The sequence below is a fragment of the Schistocerca gregaria genome, chromosome X (assembly GCF_023897955.1).
Source record: "Schistocerca gregaria isolate iqSchGreg1 chromosome X, iqSchGreg1.2, whole genome shotgun sequence".
NCBI lineage: Eukaryota > Metazoa > Arthropoda > Insecta > Orthoptera > Acrididae > Schistocerca > Schistocerca gregaria.
In genome coordinates this window covers 68,365,389-68,379,670 of record NC_064931.1, presented here as the reverse complement: position 1 = coordinate 68,379,670, position 14,282 = coordinate 68,365,389, and the positions used below count along the sequence as shown (strand labels likewise).

General features: G+C 37.1%; 1 protein-coding gene across 2 annotated transcripts; it reads right to left on the bottom strand.

Moving 5' to 3' along the window:
* Window positions 1-527: 527 nt before the first annotated feature.
* On the bottom strand, window positions 528-12,978 carry LOC126298557 (transcription initiation factor TFIID subunit 12). Of its 2 annotated transcripts, none has more exons than XM_049989914.1 (4): window positions 12,829-12,978; window positions 11,792-12,007; window positions 3,106-3,298; window positions 528-1,792 (listed from the first exon to the last, which is right to left on the bottom strand). In XM_049989914.1, the coding sequence occupies exons 2-4, from the start codon at window positions 11,849-11,851 to the stop codon at window positions 1,665-1,667; spliced, it is 381 nt and encodes a 126-aa protein (XP_049845871.1). In that variant the 5' UTR covers window positions 11,852-12,007; window positions 12,829-12,978; the 3' UTR covers window positions 528-1,664. The 2 variants fall into 2 exon arrangements, with proteins under 2 accessions (XP_049845871.1, XP_049845872.1); XM_049989915.1 differs by lacking the exon at window positions 12,829-12,978 and adding an exon at window positions 12,200-12,801.
* Between the last annotated feature and the right edge of the window lie 1,304 nt (window positions 12,979-14,282).

The following is a 14,282-nucleotide window of genomic DNA, read 5'->3' as shown; positions in this document are numbered from 1 at the left end:
CTATTTCATATATATTTAATTTTTATCAACATTAAGCTCATCAACTTACATTATATTACAATATGTGGGTGTATCATTATATTACATAACTAGGAGACATTTCACATTCACTTTTTCCAGTATATAAATTTACACGCAGATATCACTAAACTGGCACATGACTTATGCAAAGGGAACAGTAAGATGCATATATGTAGCAACTATATTCAGCAGTATCAAATCTAAGAGTGATACTCTAACCATGGATAAAAAGTCTCTCAATACAAGAATTCACTGAAGAATGAAGTTTTGTACACACTGAAGGGATTATAAAATGGGATAACAGATATCAAGCTCGATGCTGGGCAAACAAGTGGGTGTAGGAGCAACAGGAAATAAGCTGAAATCTGCCTGGAGTACAGAAAATCAGGAAAACAAAGAGGAATTGATGCACTGAAACCGATCAAAACAGCTAAAGAGAAAGCAGATTCCTTGTTCTGCTTGCCTGCTCCCCCCAACTTCTTTTCTTTATCTTCTTCTTTTAATCACCACAGTAGCTCTCTCTCTCTCTCTCTCTCTCTCTCTCTCTCTCTCTCTCTGTGTGTGTGTGTGTGTGTGTGTGTGTGTGTGTGTGTGTAAATAAGCGTGCGCGTTATGTGCCTGCGTGGGTTTGGGGGGAGGGAGGGGATAGTGATATTACGATGACCAGTAAGAAATTAAAGACAAAATACAAGCACGTGGGAAAATGCCGTCTTCAAAACAGTATTGACGATTACATTTGAATATGCTACAAAAACCAAACATTATGAACAACAGGAAATTCTCTTCCTCTATGCCCCACACTGTGTTGAGAAAGTTAACTGTCATATTTTCTTAGCCACATGGAAGGGGCCACATACCAGCCAAGTCACAGTTGACAAGTGTTCGCCCAAGTGAGGGTAAAGGAGACCATGCAGCTTTGTTAGTGAGAAATGGGTAATGACTGCCACTCACTTCACTTTGACATGTGGATGCGGTGTTCTAGCATGGAGGTACTTATTAAATGGAAGTGAAAGTAACTGCGGAAACTCTGCGCAGCAGGGCTTCAATTTAACTAACTGAAACTATTTCTTTTTATAGAAGGGCAACACATGGGAACAGACCTGAAACAAATGAAAGCTGAAACATAGACAGCAGGTGTTACCAGAGGAAATCCAAAGTCAGGGCAATGGCATTTCCAAACTGATAAATGAACACCATGCAGAAGAATAATCCAGTTCTTTTCTCATGACATTATTTGGTTGGAGTGTGAAAAGTATGTGCAACACATTGAAAAACTTACGATCTGCTGTAAGTGACAGTAAACAAGTAAATACTGAAATCACTAACAACCACTGGTAGAAACAGAATGGCACATATGAAAACAGTATATCAGTACGAAATCTTCATACCTATGATCTAACTGAGAATGAACATAAGAAAACGTAGTGGGTACATCATTTGTACCTGTAATTTAGAAGCTAGGATGCTTAGAATAAGATGAAAAATACTGCAAGGAGAACATTACCATTTCAATATTCTGCTACGTCTATGATAAAAATAAATGAAGTTACAGGCAGCACAAGAGGAAATTTAAAGGATACAAGTTTCAGCATTAATGACATTCATTTATGAATAAAATAATTAGCAGTGCACTACACATAAATTTAATATTTTTTTACAGCTTTACGTATTAGTGCCAGTCTCTGTTTGTGTGCCTCTGTCACAGCCGTCCGCTTGTACGGACGAAGCTCTTCCATACCGAAACCTGGCTGCCACATGTTCCAGTCTCTCTCTGGAAAACATAATGAAAAACGCACCAATAAAATTCTGAAAATTTCAATGTAATGAACATTAAGTGTATATTTTGTGAAACAGCCTTGACTGTCATCACACATAGTTATGAGTCCAACAAATTTCCTCTCCAATCTGGTGACTTCTAAACAATAATTTATTCCGCCATGGGATAATATGGTTATTTGCAAATAAAGGTGTCCTTATAACAAAAAGAAATGTGAAAAAGAAACACATTGTGTAACATGGTTGCAAAAGTTTTAGATTGCATAAATAGACTACATATGTCTGAAAACATTAGGTTCCCATTGCTTTTTGTTCAGTATTCCATTACAAATAAATATTACATGGCTCCCAGAAGAACATATTATGAATAATTCCCACCATAAATAAAAATAAAGTAGTATAGCATTGTAGGTTAGGGGTTTCTAAGGTGGTTTGCTCAGCTGCCTGACAATGTTTTCGTTCTTCATGCATGTTGAATAGATGTACATGTTGTGTTTAGGTAACCATAATGAGTGCATGTGAAGTTTTTGTGTAGTGGTAGTAGAAAAGGCACTCCTTACTGAGAAAAAAATACGGTAAATGGAAAATGATTGTCAATTTTGTACAGCTTTCAAAACGGACACACTGTCAAAATAGAGTAGCCCATTGTCCACCACCCACAGAACTTCTTTTGTGAGGATTCTTAAACATTTCCATTTTCAGTTCCTCATGCAACCGATTAGTCTTTGAGCAATGGTAAAAAGTTTATCATAACTCTCTTACACCCATCAACTGTCAATGACCGTTTCATTTATGAGACAGGAGGCAGTATGTTTTCCTTGTCTATTACTTTAATTCAGTTTTTCCCCCCTACAATCAAAATACAAAAAGCTTTTCTCAATTAGGACAAGTCAACTAAGAAAGTCGTCTTAATTTCACAATAACCTTTCAGCCACCATTGCTTCTCAGTAGTCTCCTTGGGGTGAAAGTTAACGACCATGCCATGTATCAAACAAATTTTATGAAAGTGATCCTCTTGATGAATGATAATTCAAATAGGCCTGTACTATACGAATTATCTGAATGCAAGGTTATCTTTTGAAGTTAATTACTCATATGTGACAGAATTTGTGAGAGTGACAAAGCAGCAAAGTCCAGTAAGCTTAAATCACACCCACAAAATAAAGAATCTGTGGAATGATATAGAACTACAATTGTCAAAGGATTTTTAATAAAAAGATAAGAATGACTAAAATGAAACAATATCTGTATGGTAGAAGAATATAAAAGTATTAAAAAAGTAACTGTGAAAAAGTCTAAAAAAATTACCTAAATAGAGTTGAACATCCTTAACTTCAATTGTATTAGCTTTCCTATGTTTAGCTAACAGACATGCAGCTGTTACAGCCGATTCCACAAAATCATCTGCAATTTCAAGCAAGACATCTTCCACTTCTTCATCTAGTTGTTCATTGGGATCAAATTCTTTTACAAGGTCTTGCAAACGTGCCTTTGTGAGCACCTACAGAAGAAAGAAACATAAACTGAGATGTTATAATGGTTTACCAGGGTATAAATTAGTAGTGACTGATGAACTCTGATACAGTTAATGTGTTACCAATCTTCAGAATACATGTACACTTAACCAAACAGAACTGTGAAATCTTGTAAAATTACTGTTACAATTACAGCAGCTTAGATGATATCAAAGACTTCTTTTATAACTTACTCCTGACTGAAAACATTCTTCACAACCCCTGTACCTAATAAGTTCCATAAATGAAAAATAAAAATTAAGAGTGACTGTGGAGAATATTTACAATATAAATTCACTCTCCGGCTACTGCATTAAGCCCACTGCTTTTTTTAAAAAATATTTATTTCCTACTCATGAAAGCAGGGTGGGCTGTTGTAGAATTAGTTTCTTTTCAGTCACATATCTTCCCTGGTAGCCCATGTAATCTCAATACACAGCAAAACTTCTACAAACTGCTATATACTATTTAATGTCCCAATTATGCGTCATGAAAAAAATCAAGACAGCAAATAAGTTTCTTAGATCTGATGAAACTGAGAGCCATGGGCACTGCAAAAGGGGAAAAGGGGGGGGGGGGGAGGGGGTTGGGCTAGCATGCCTCAGTGATACTGATAGCCAAACAATAGGCGCATCAAAAATGGAAGGCTATCTGTGGAGAAGTCAGACTAACTGTGTTTTATGAAGAGGGGTAACCATCTTTTCAGTAGTTGCAGGGGCAACAGTGTGGATGAATAATTTATCCAGCCTTGCAATGCCATCCAATATAGCCTCGCTGTGGTGATATTGTGAATGGCTGGAAGCGAAGGGAAACTATGGTAGTTATTTTGCCCAAGGGCTTGCAGCTTTACTGTATGGTTTAATAATGATAGCATCCTCTTGTGTAAAATATTTCAGAGGTGAAATATTTACCCATTTGTATCTACAGATGAGGACTGATCAAGAGGATGATATCAGCACTAAAAACAAAACTGATATTCTATGGATTTGAGCATGAAATGTTAGATCCCTTAATCAAGAAGGTAGGAAAAGGAAATGGACAAGTTGAAGTTATATACAGTGGGAATTAGTGAAATGTGGTGGCATGAAGAACAGCATTTCTGCTCAGGGGAGTACATGGTTATAAATACAAAATCAAAGAGGAGAAATACAGGAGTAAGTTTAATAACAGAAAAGAAAATAGGAATGCTTATAAACTACCATGAACAGCATAGCGAATAAATTATTACAGCCAAGATAGATACAAAGCCAACATCCATCACAGAGGTGTAAGTTATATGCCAACTACTACAGCTCTGCAGATGAAGATATTGAAAATATGTACAATGAGATAAAATAAATTATCTCAGATTGTTAAGAGGGACAAGAATTTAATTGTGATGTGGGCTTAAAATCTATCATAGGAATAGGAATCCACCCAGATAGATGAGAGCATTGTAGTGCCCACTTCCAGGACAGGGGGAGGGGGGATGGGGACACACTGGCCCCAAACTGAATCCACCTCATGAATTAATGATGGGGGCTGATGTACCTGCCAGTCAAGATGTTATTTTGGGCAGTGTTTCATGTCCATTTATGTAAATACCATGCTAGTTCCACCTCAGTTATGTGATGGGAGAACATCTTAAAAAAGATGTCACATTTGACTGTGATTCCTCCCCAAAAGGGGGGAGGAGAGCAATGGCTTTAAAACAACTTTGCGAGTGGCAACCCCATTGTAATAATACCCTATCAACAGATATGGTTCTCTGCAAAACCCACACCAGTCCTAACCCATCATTATCTGGATATAGGGCAATAGAAGGACTGGATGGAGTAGGAAAAGGAAGGGAAGGAAAAAACACACAAGATATATTGGACTGGGAGAAAGGAACAAAAGGGGAAGCCATATGGTGGAATTTTGCACTGTGCTTAACTTAATCACTGCAAATACTTAGTTTAAGAATCTGGAAAGCAGGTTGTACACATGGAAGAGACCTGGAAACACCAGAAGTTTTTAGACTGATTTATATTATGGTAGGACAGAGAAAACTACATTTTAAATTAACATTCCCAGAGACAGATGTGGGGTCTGGCCATAATTTATTGTTTATGAAATGCTGATTGAAACTGGAGAAAGTGCAGTCAGATAGGAAATATATGTAGATGGGATGTGGATAAACTGAAAGAATTAGAGATGGTCGAGAGTTTCGAAGAGATCATTACACAATGATTGACTGAAACAAATCCTTGGATAATACATGATATTCTGAAGTAACTTATGAAAGGGGAAAATTTAAAAATGCAGCAAATGATGTTGGCAAAAGGGATAAGTCTTTCCGCTCCCGGGATTGGAATGACTCCTTACCCTCTCCCTTAAAACCCACATCCTTTCGTCTTTCCCCCTCCTTCCCTCTTTCCTGATGAAGCAACCGTTGGTTGCGGAAGCTTGAATTTTGTGTGATGTTTGTGTGTCTATCGACCTGCCAGCACTTTCGTTTGGAAAGTCACATCATCTTTGTTTTTAGATAGATCTAAAAAATAAGATAGACAGAAGAGGAAAAATGGCAAAGTTGGAATGGCTAGAAAAGAAATACAAGGCTGTACAAGCATGAGTGACTATGGCAAAGATAGATGCTATTTATAGCAAAATTACAGATACCTTTGGAGAAAAGAGAAGCAGCTACAGAAATACACTGACAGAAAAATATCACAACACCAAGAAGGAGTTGTGTGACATAAATGAAAGTTTATAGTGTGTTTCTGCACTTGAATTGTGATGTCTATTCAAATTTCACACCAGTCGCATAAGAGTGGCACTAGTAGCGCCACTATGAGGATGAAAATCAGGCTTGTTTTAAATACAAGCTGTAACAATTGTGAGTGTTAGTTACTTTTGAGATTGGACATGGTGAGTTGATGCTATAAAAGAATTCCTTTAAGGCAACAGACACCATTATCAATCCCTCACCGAGTTCGAATGATGTCTAATAATAGGGCAACAAGAAGCTGGATGTTCCTTCTACGATGCTGCAGAAAGACTTGGCAGAAATGTAGCCACTGTACACAATTACTGGCCGCAATGGTCATGACTACGTATGTTCGCAAGATGATTGGGCTCTGGATGGCCTTGTAGCACTACCGAGAGGGAAGACTGTCATGTTCAGCAAATGGCTCTAGTGAGTTATACTGCATCTGCACCAGCAATCTGAGCAGCAGTTGATACCACAGTGACAAAACAAACTGTTAAAAATCACTTACTTTAAGAATAGCTCCAAGCCACATGCCCTGTAGTGTGCGTTCCACTGACCCCAAACCACCGCCACATTCGCGAAGTCAGTGGTGTTAAGCAAGAGCTCATAGGAGGGCAAGGTGGAGGTATATTGTGTTTTCTGATGAAAGTTGGTTTTGCCTTGGTGCCAGTGATGGCTGTGTGTTGGTTCCGAGGAGACCAGCTGAGGGCCTGCAGCCAATCTGTCTGTGTGCTAGGCACACTGGACCTACACCTGGAGTTTTTGTCTGAGGTGCAATTTTCTACAACAGCAGAAGCACTCTCTTAGATATCCCATGCACTCTGACTGGAAAACTGTACATCACCTTAGTGATTTGACCAGCAGTGCTGCCATTCAAGAAGAGCATTACTGGGGTTGTTTCTCAATAGGATAATGTTTGTCCACATACTGATGATGTAATCCAACATGATCTCATCTTTAAACCACTCCAGGGTCATCTACAAACAGAATTAACCAACTCTGTATTGACCTACCAAGTCCAACAGGCACAGAAGTCCATCCCACAAACTGTCATTCAACACCTGTACAACCAATGCTAGTCCATTTGCATGGTTGCATTCAACTTTCTGGCAGTTACACCGGTTACTAATGTAACAGCATTTAACATTTCCAATGGCTTATCTCAGACTTACTTTAACCTGTGATCCTGCAATGTTGGTCATTTAAATATGTTATCCTGACAAATATTTTCCCAAAGTTTCATTATTCTAATTATTTTTGGATGATGTGATTTTTTTCTGTCAGTGTATCAAGAGCTCAGATGGCGAGTCAGTTCTAAGCAAAGAGAGCTGAAGAAGTGAAAGAAGATGAGATGGAAGATATGATAATGTGGGAAGAATCTGACACAGGCAAAACAAGGCCCTAGGAGTAAACTACAATGTCTCTCAGCTATTGAGATCTTGGGGAACCCACCATCACAAAACTATTCCACCTAGTGAGCAAGATATATGAGATAAACAAAATACCCTTAGACTGAATAAAGAAATAATTTCAATTTGAAAGGAGGCAAGTGCTGAGAGACATGAATGCTAAAGGAAGCAGGGAGAAAATAAACTGAGGGAAAGCTTATCTGCGACTTGTGGAGAAACCAGAGTACATATTTAAGAGTTTAAGGGCATGGAGGGGAAGCAATAGTTGAATAGGACAGAGGCAGGGGTGTAACTTAAGCTATTTAATCAGTACATTGAGCCAACAGTAAAGGAAACTAAGGAAAGGAGACAGTAAAATTAGTACACGAGTTTTGCTATTTGGACTTCTCTATTTACCTATTCATTGGCTATGACACCATTTTTAAAGTGATTGCTGTTCTATAATTACTAGAATTATATGTTTCTTGAAAGGTGGCAAGTTTTCATTCCCTAGGCCACAACAGAAAATTATAACGCAGATAGCAAAATGAATCCTTATTCTAAATACATGAAGCATGTTATCAATAAATTGCTTCCTTTATATCTGTAAAGCGTGTGGTTACTAAATTAAAGGAGTTTATAAGAAGGCTCTTGTTCATAATTTTTTTCCAATTACTTATGTTGATTGTCCTCTATTATCAAAGAAAAGATTATTTTATGAAACAAGAGGAAACATGCATCACATATCAATTTATACAAAGAATTTTATGAACAGAATTTGTTAGGTAATTTTATGCCTCAGCAAATCATCAAAATATCAATGTAAAATGTGGAAAATAACACTTAGTATGACAAACGCAACTATGTTTAGTCTCTCTCTCTCTCTCTCTCTCTCTCTCTCTCTCTCTCTCTCTCTCACACACACACACACACACACACACACACACACACACACACACACACACACACACACCTTTGGCAAAGAGCAATAACTCTAGCATACTACAAACATATTACTGATTGGAGACCAGTGTAGTCTGTCTTAGAAGTAACCTTCATTTCATCTAATCCATAAATTTATCACGGCAAATTCAGCAAATGCGAAGTCAACATTTGAAACTCTAAACAACTAAAACTAAACTCAGTGATCATGCCCTGAGGACCACACAAAGCTAGACAGTCACCAAGTCATCCTCTGTCATATGTAGTCATTCTGAGGGGCAGTTAGCACACTTCTCTCCTTACCTAACTCCAGCAACACAGAGATTTAATTAACTGTGAAACATCAACATGTAACTATTTTATTTTATGTGTTTTTCTGTCACTTTTTTTGCTTATTCTATAATGAAAATCTTTATTTCGATGAAGCGTGTCATTGTCACTATGAAGGGTACAGTGATTCAGTGTTTAAAAATAGTAGACTTTATATATCGGCCTTTGGGCACTATAATTTGTTTTTGTTTTATTGGATCATTCATTTCAATTGATTACAATCAACTTCATGTCGATCTGTGTTTACAAACTGACATAAAAAATATTTCTCAATAGCCATGGCAATTTCCAAACAAACTATTTTGGTTTACTGCCCCATTAGGCTACACAGCATTGTTTCCCTAAGGTAGTCAGAACAACCTGATATACTTCTCATATAAAATGTAATGTTGCTGTTTTTCATGACTGAGGCAAATTGTAACGGAGGGAGCAATAATGTGTTGACCAAAACACCAGCTCGGGCTAGTTTAGGTATTCATGAGACTGAATAGATATGTTCTTCAGGAGCTTCCTTTGTCAGATCCAATGGCCAAAACACAGAAATGAAAGTGAGAATACAGGTGATACTTTAACAGCAAGTGTACAATTTCAAGGTGACAATGACTGTAGAGATGATGACACATCTCACCTCTGTACGAAAAAAAATCACTATATGCAGTAAACTTTCCAATTTTACAACTTTATCCAATTATTTCATTTAACAAAGTTATTTTGAATAACCCATGACTGACTTTTCTTGCTTGTAACTACATGAAAGAATTGCAAAGTGACATTCACTAATGAGATAATAAGTTATTAAATACCATATCATAACACTACTGAAATGTAATTTACACTATTAACTTTTTACTGACGTAGCAGTAGCTTTTAAAGTTAGCACATCACACAATCAATCCTGAGAAACTGCACCAAGTTGGCATTCTAGAAAAATTTATTTTTAATAGTCCGTTTAAACAAACTCTTAGTTCTTGACAGTGTTACAAAAAGGCTGGGACAATATATCACAACATTTCTGTTAATTTTAATAATAATTCCCAGCACAATGAACATACTGTCATGAGTAGGTGGTCATACAATGTTACAGACCAGGTGGTTATCTACTCCGTCTAACTGAAAGTGAATTTTGTACTGTAAGCACTATTTGATAGAAACAAGTTACCAGGAAGATATACAAAGGATGCTATAATTTTTTTTTATTATTATCCATTATGTACATCCAACATCCTTTCTCTCGTCGCAAATCAAAGTGTAGTTACATAGAAGCTTGTCAAATGTCAGTACAGTTTTAGGGCAACACTAAAATGACATGACCAAAAAGCGGTCTGCCAGAATCAAAATTTCTGAAAACATTGCCCTAAAATGTTGTTTTACTTTGTAAGCTAAAATATTTCAAACCATTCTGAAACTCATTATGTGACTGCAACTGGTCCAGTACAGAAGTAATCTTCCATGTGCAGTGCAACATTCTCAGTCTTTTTTTGACACAGTACAGAAGTAGCTTTTGATATTTGTAAAAGCACTTTTCACACACAATACTAATATTTTAAATATGGAAATCTATTATGATGTCAATTATTTAGAAGCCACTACTAAGTTTGAGAAAATATATCAGCTATGACTCTTGTACGTTTCAAGCTGATTGTTCTCTAATCTGCCTCAATGTAATTTCCTCCATTAATAGTTCTCTAATTGTATTACTTACATGCCTACATTTCTGATAATACAAGGAAAAATACAGCCTATTCTAGAAACATTTGAAGTTAATTTCAATCCATTTTTATAATATTTCCAATGCAAAAAGACTTGATTATAATAATCTCTTTACCATCTACTTGTGTTTCTAGTTAAAGGAGAAAATGTTTCATTGCAAACGCCTTGCTTAAAGTTCTCTTTAACATGTTTTTGAAAATGTGCAATCTTGTCCATTAATTTACTGTCAAGTATAACATCGTACACATACCAGGATCATAATTAACTACACTATCCCTGTATACGTTTTGGACAGTGAATACGTATTTTTTTAGTTAACATAATACTTGCTCATAAATACATATGTACATCCATGTTTTGCATGAACACACACTTGTCCAGTCTTCAGCAAATAATAACAGCGTTTACTCTGCCAGTGACTTTGCTAGTCTGTTCATAGCACACATGTTGTTTCAGTTGTTTTTTATTTTATTTTCAAGACTTTGAATATGTCCTCTAATTTCACTATAATGAACATTGGCTGTGATGGCTATATTTATAAGGAAGCTAACCAAACCCTAACCAAAGACTGGGGCTTGGTGACTGGTTATCAGTTACAATTTGGAGAAAATGTATTTCTTACACTACTGGTCATTTAAACTACCTATTTAGATATTCCATGGATCATCTTTTAATTAAGAGCAATCTGTAAACATATTCACAAAACACATTTTTCTTCAATGTACATATATTGTTACGTGTTTCTCATTTATACGACTTATTTATAGTGAAATGGTGATGCTGTTTTAAAATTGGAAATCACTATTAATGGTCAACTTCATTAGCAGGTAAATGTACTGTGGGACTGTAGTCAGTATCCTTAGTTGTTCATTGTTATCTACAGAGATTATGCAGATGCACATAATATAGCCACACAATTTTATTCCACATGGCAATGGTGGGGAACAGCAACATACTTTAACATTTCCATCACCAAAATGGTAACTTATAGGCCTATGAAGAACTTAAGTAGTTTGAAATATCTTTATTAAAAGTACCCACTTTTTGTTTTCTTTATTGTCTTTCCCTTGCACTCCATGTTACTGGCCAATTTAAATCCTGTTTTGTACTGAGTGAATTTTCTAAGTAAAGCAACAGTAGATTTACAGCAAGATGGTCTATAGGTCAAGTGAAAATATCTCACTTCAATCCTCATGTCACTGCACACCTTAAGCATTGCATTACGATGCTTCAGGCACCAGCAAAAACAGTTATTCCCAAATAACTTAGATTAAATGTTATTTGAACTAATAACATGGCATCCACAGTGTTTGTTTATTTTTTTCAATGAATATTAAAAGGCACTATCATAGTGAGTGTAATCAATGTCACTTCAATACCTGGCCCGATTCTTCTGGTGCAGGCGTCGTATTCTTTGTTTGTGTACCCAACTGAGGCATAATTACAGTATGCTGTGAAGGTGGCACTGTTGTCCTGGTTGTATTACTGGTGGAGGCTGCTCAAGAACAGTCACTTCCAGTGCCAATAACCGGCAGCACACTATCCACACTTGATAGTGCAGAAGTGCAACTTGCCAGTTAGCTTGTTATATCAACCTTGACAATAAAAGAAGTACTGAGGTGACTTCAGTGTAAACAGAATTAAATACCGAACGCACAAACTGTCTACAAATCATATTCAACATGTGACCAATTTTGTACATAAAATTTGTCTGACATGATAAAAATGTCTCCCCTCCCCCCCTTGCACAATATTGCTTGTGCACAGGTATAATGAGGAATAATTACCATCCTCGTATTACGTTTATCACAAGAACCATGAAATCTCGTGCAATGGTCTTACAATGCTGCTGCTGCTAGACACTGACAGAGATTCCAAAACTTCCAATGAATTGGTTGCTTCTTCTGATAATAGAAACGTCAAGGAATTTGTCGGTCATGAATTTTTTGAGAAAATTATATAAATAGCAGCTTGGCATTCATCCAAAAATTCACAGTTGTTCACAATGTTTACAAACAGTGAATGCGTTATTCACTGTTTGTGTCCGAAAATTACTGCCCGAAAACAAGACAACCCCACCGACTTATCGCTTGCAATCTATTAACACTGTTTATTCCATATGAATATTTCATTATCTGCACGGATTCGCGCACAAACACAGAAATCATGATAATAAAAAAAACATTCTAGTTAAGAAATCCGGATTCTAATATTGCAAAATATTATCTTCCAGCGTCATTTCACGATTAATTTTTTTGTACTGCTTCTATTTACATCTCATTCTTGGTAACGGCCTGCTTTTTTCCCACTAACAAACTCTCAGTAAACTGTCAAACGTTCGGTTGCGTCTGCATTTTAGCTCAAAACAGTTGAATTTCAAAATTAAAACATGTTCATTATAACATTATATATTTACCAGTGCACACACAAAATATTTTTCACGCAGAAAGAAATACTTAAGGGATGTGCTCAATTAACACCACACAAAATTGACCGAACCGCTTGTCGAAGCTACGATCGCAGTTTCTAGTTCCTACTACTGCAGGGGGCAGCACAACAGCACCTTTGGCGAATAATTTCAAATATTGATCGACGTTGATTACGGTCAGCGTTTTTTATTTCATGTATTTATCAAAAGTTAAGCTGCAGTATTTACGAGAATGTGTTACCTAATATAAACATGTGGACCTACATTGTGTTTCCTGGAATATAACGCACAAAATATTGAATGGTATGCTAATGAGGTCGGCTGGTTAAATATGTCACCATTTGTGCATAATTTTTTTTGCTACACTGTGAAAATAATTGGGGTATGTGATCAGCTGTTATTAATCCTGGTTTACAAGACAGTGAACACAAGCGAACGAACATCAGCGAAAGAGAATTCTCCCTGGTGTAAACGGTTCGTGAACGTGAGCGAACGACATTCTCAGGTTTTCGCTCTGCATGCGCTGGTGTTCACTTGTGTTCCGCTGACTGTCGGTCTTTTATTTTGCGAACCATCAAGGGAAGTTCGCATCGTCCCCACTTCTGGACAACCGCAAGGCCGTACCGAGGGCATGACGAGATAGATCCCCACCACGGGCACTGGCACAGAGAGGGCGCAAAAACTGATCGAAAAAAACGTGAAAGAAAGATGGAGAGGTACTGGACAGTCGGCTTCGCTGAGCTTGCAGTAGTGCCCATACGAATGTGTCATTCGAATGCGCGTATCTGACGAAACCGCAGCGAGGTGGAACATTTTTTGTAGATTAAATGCACGGCTGATTAGTGGTTTTTGTTGTTGTTGCATGTATTGGTTTCTTAGAACTTTGCATAATGATAAGTGAGTTTCAGGGATTATTTCTGAACGTAACTGTTGAGAGACTGCAGTACTGTATTTAAGAACTGCACAGTCCCTTTCACTGTAATGAAACTGTTGTAGTCCAGTATCAGATAACTGCGAAACTTCTCACTATTCATTTCTCTCAATTACGTCATGTGACTAAAATGTTTTCATTTCAGTAGCCATAGTTTGGCAAATATCGTTCCCTACCAATACTACCGGAGCAGTGCCAGGTTTCTTTCGTTTTGCTGTAACAAGAAGCATGAAGCGCGCATGTATTCTCGACAGAAGCCAATAGGCGCTGACAGAATCGGGTGCTGAGGCTTTGTTGTCGTCGCACGTGACGCTGTCGCCTCCACTCGATTCCCTTTCCTCCATTAACGTCATTCGTCCGTTTTGTTTGTCAGAAGTCAGATAATAGCTGGTACGGAAGTTTCACCCTCTCTCTTCTGATGAGATATCGTCTTTCAATTGTTTATAGTTTTGATAAAATTTTTAATTCTGAAATGAACGGAAGTCATCAAGTTATCGCTGCTTTTATTTTT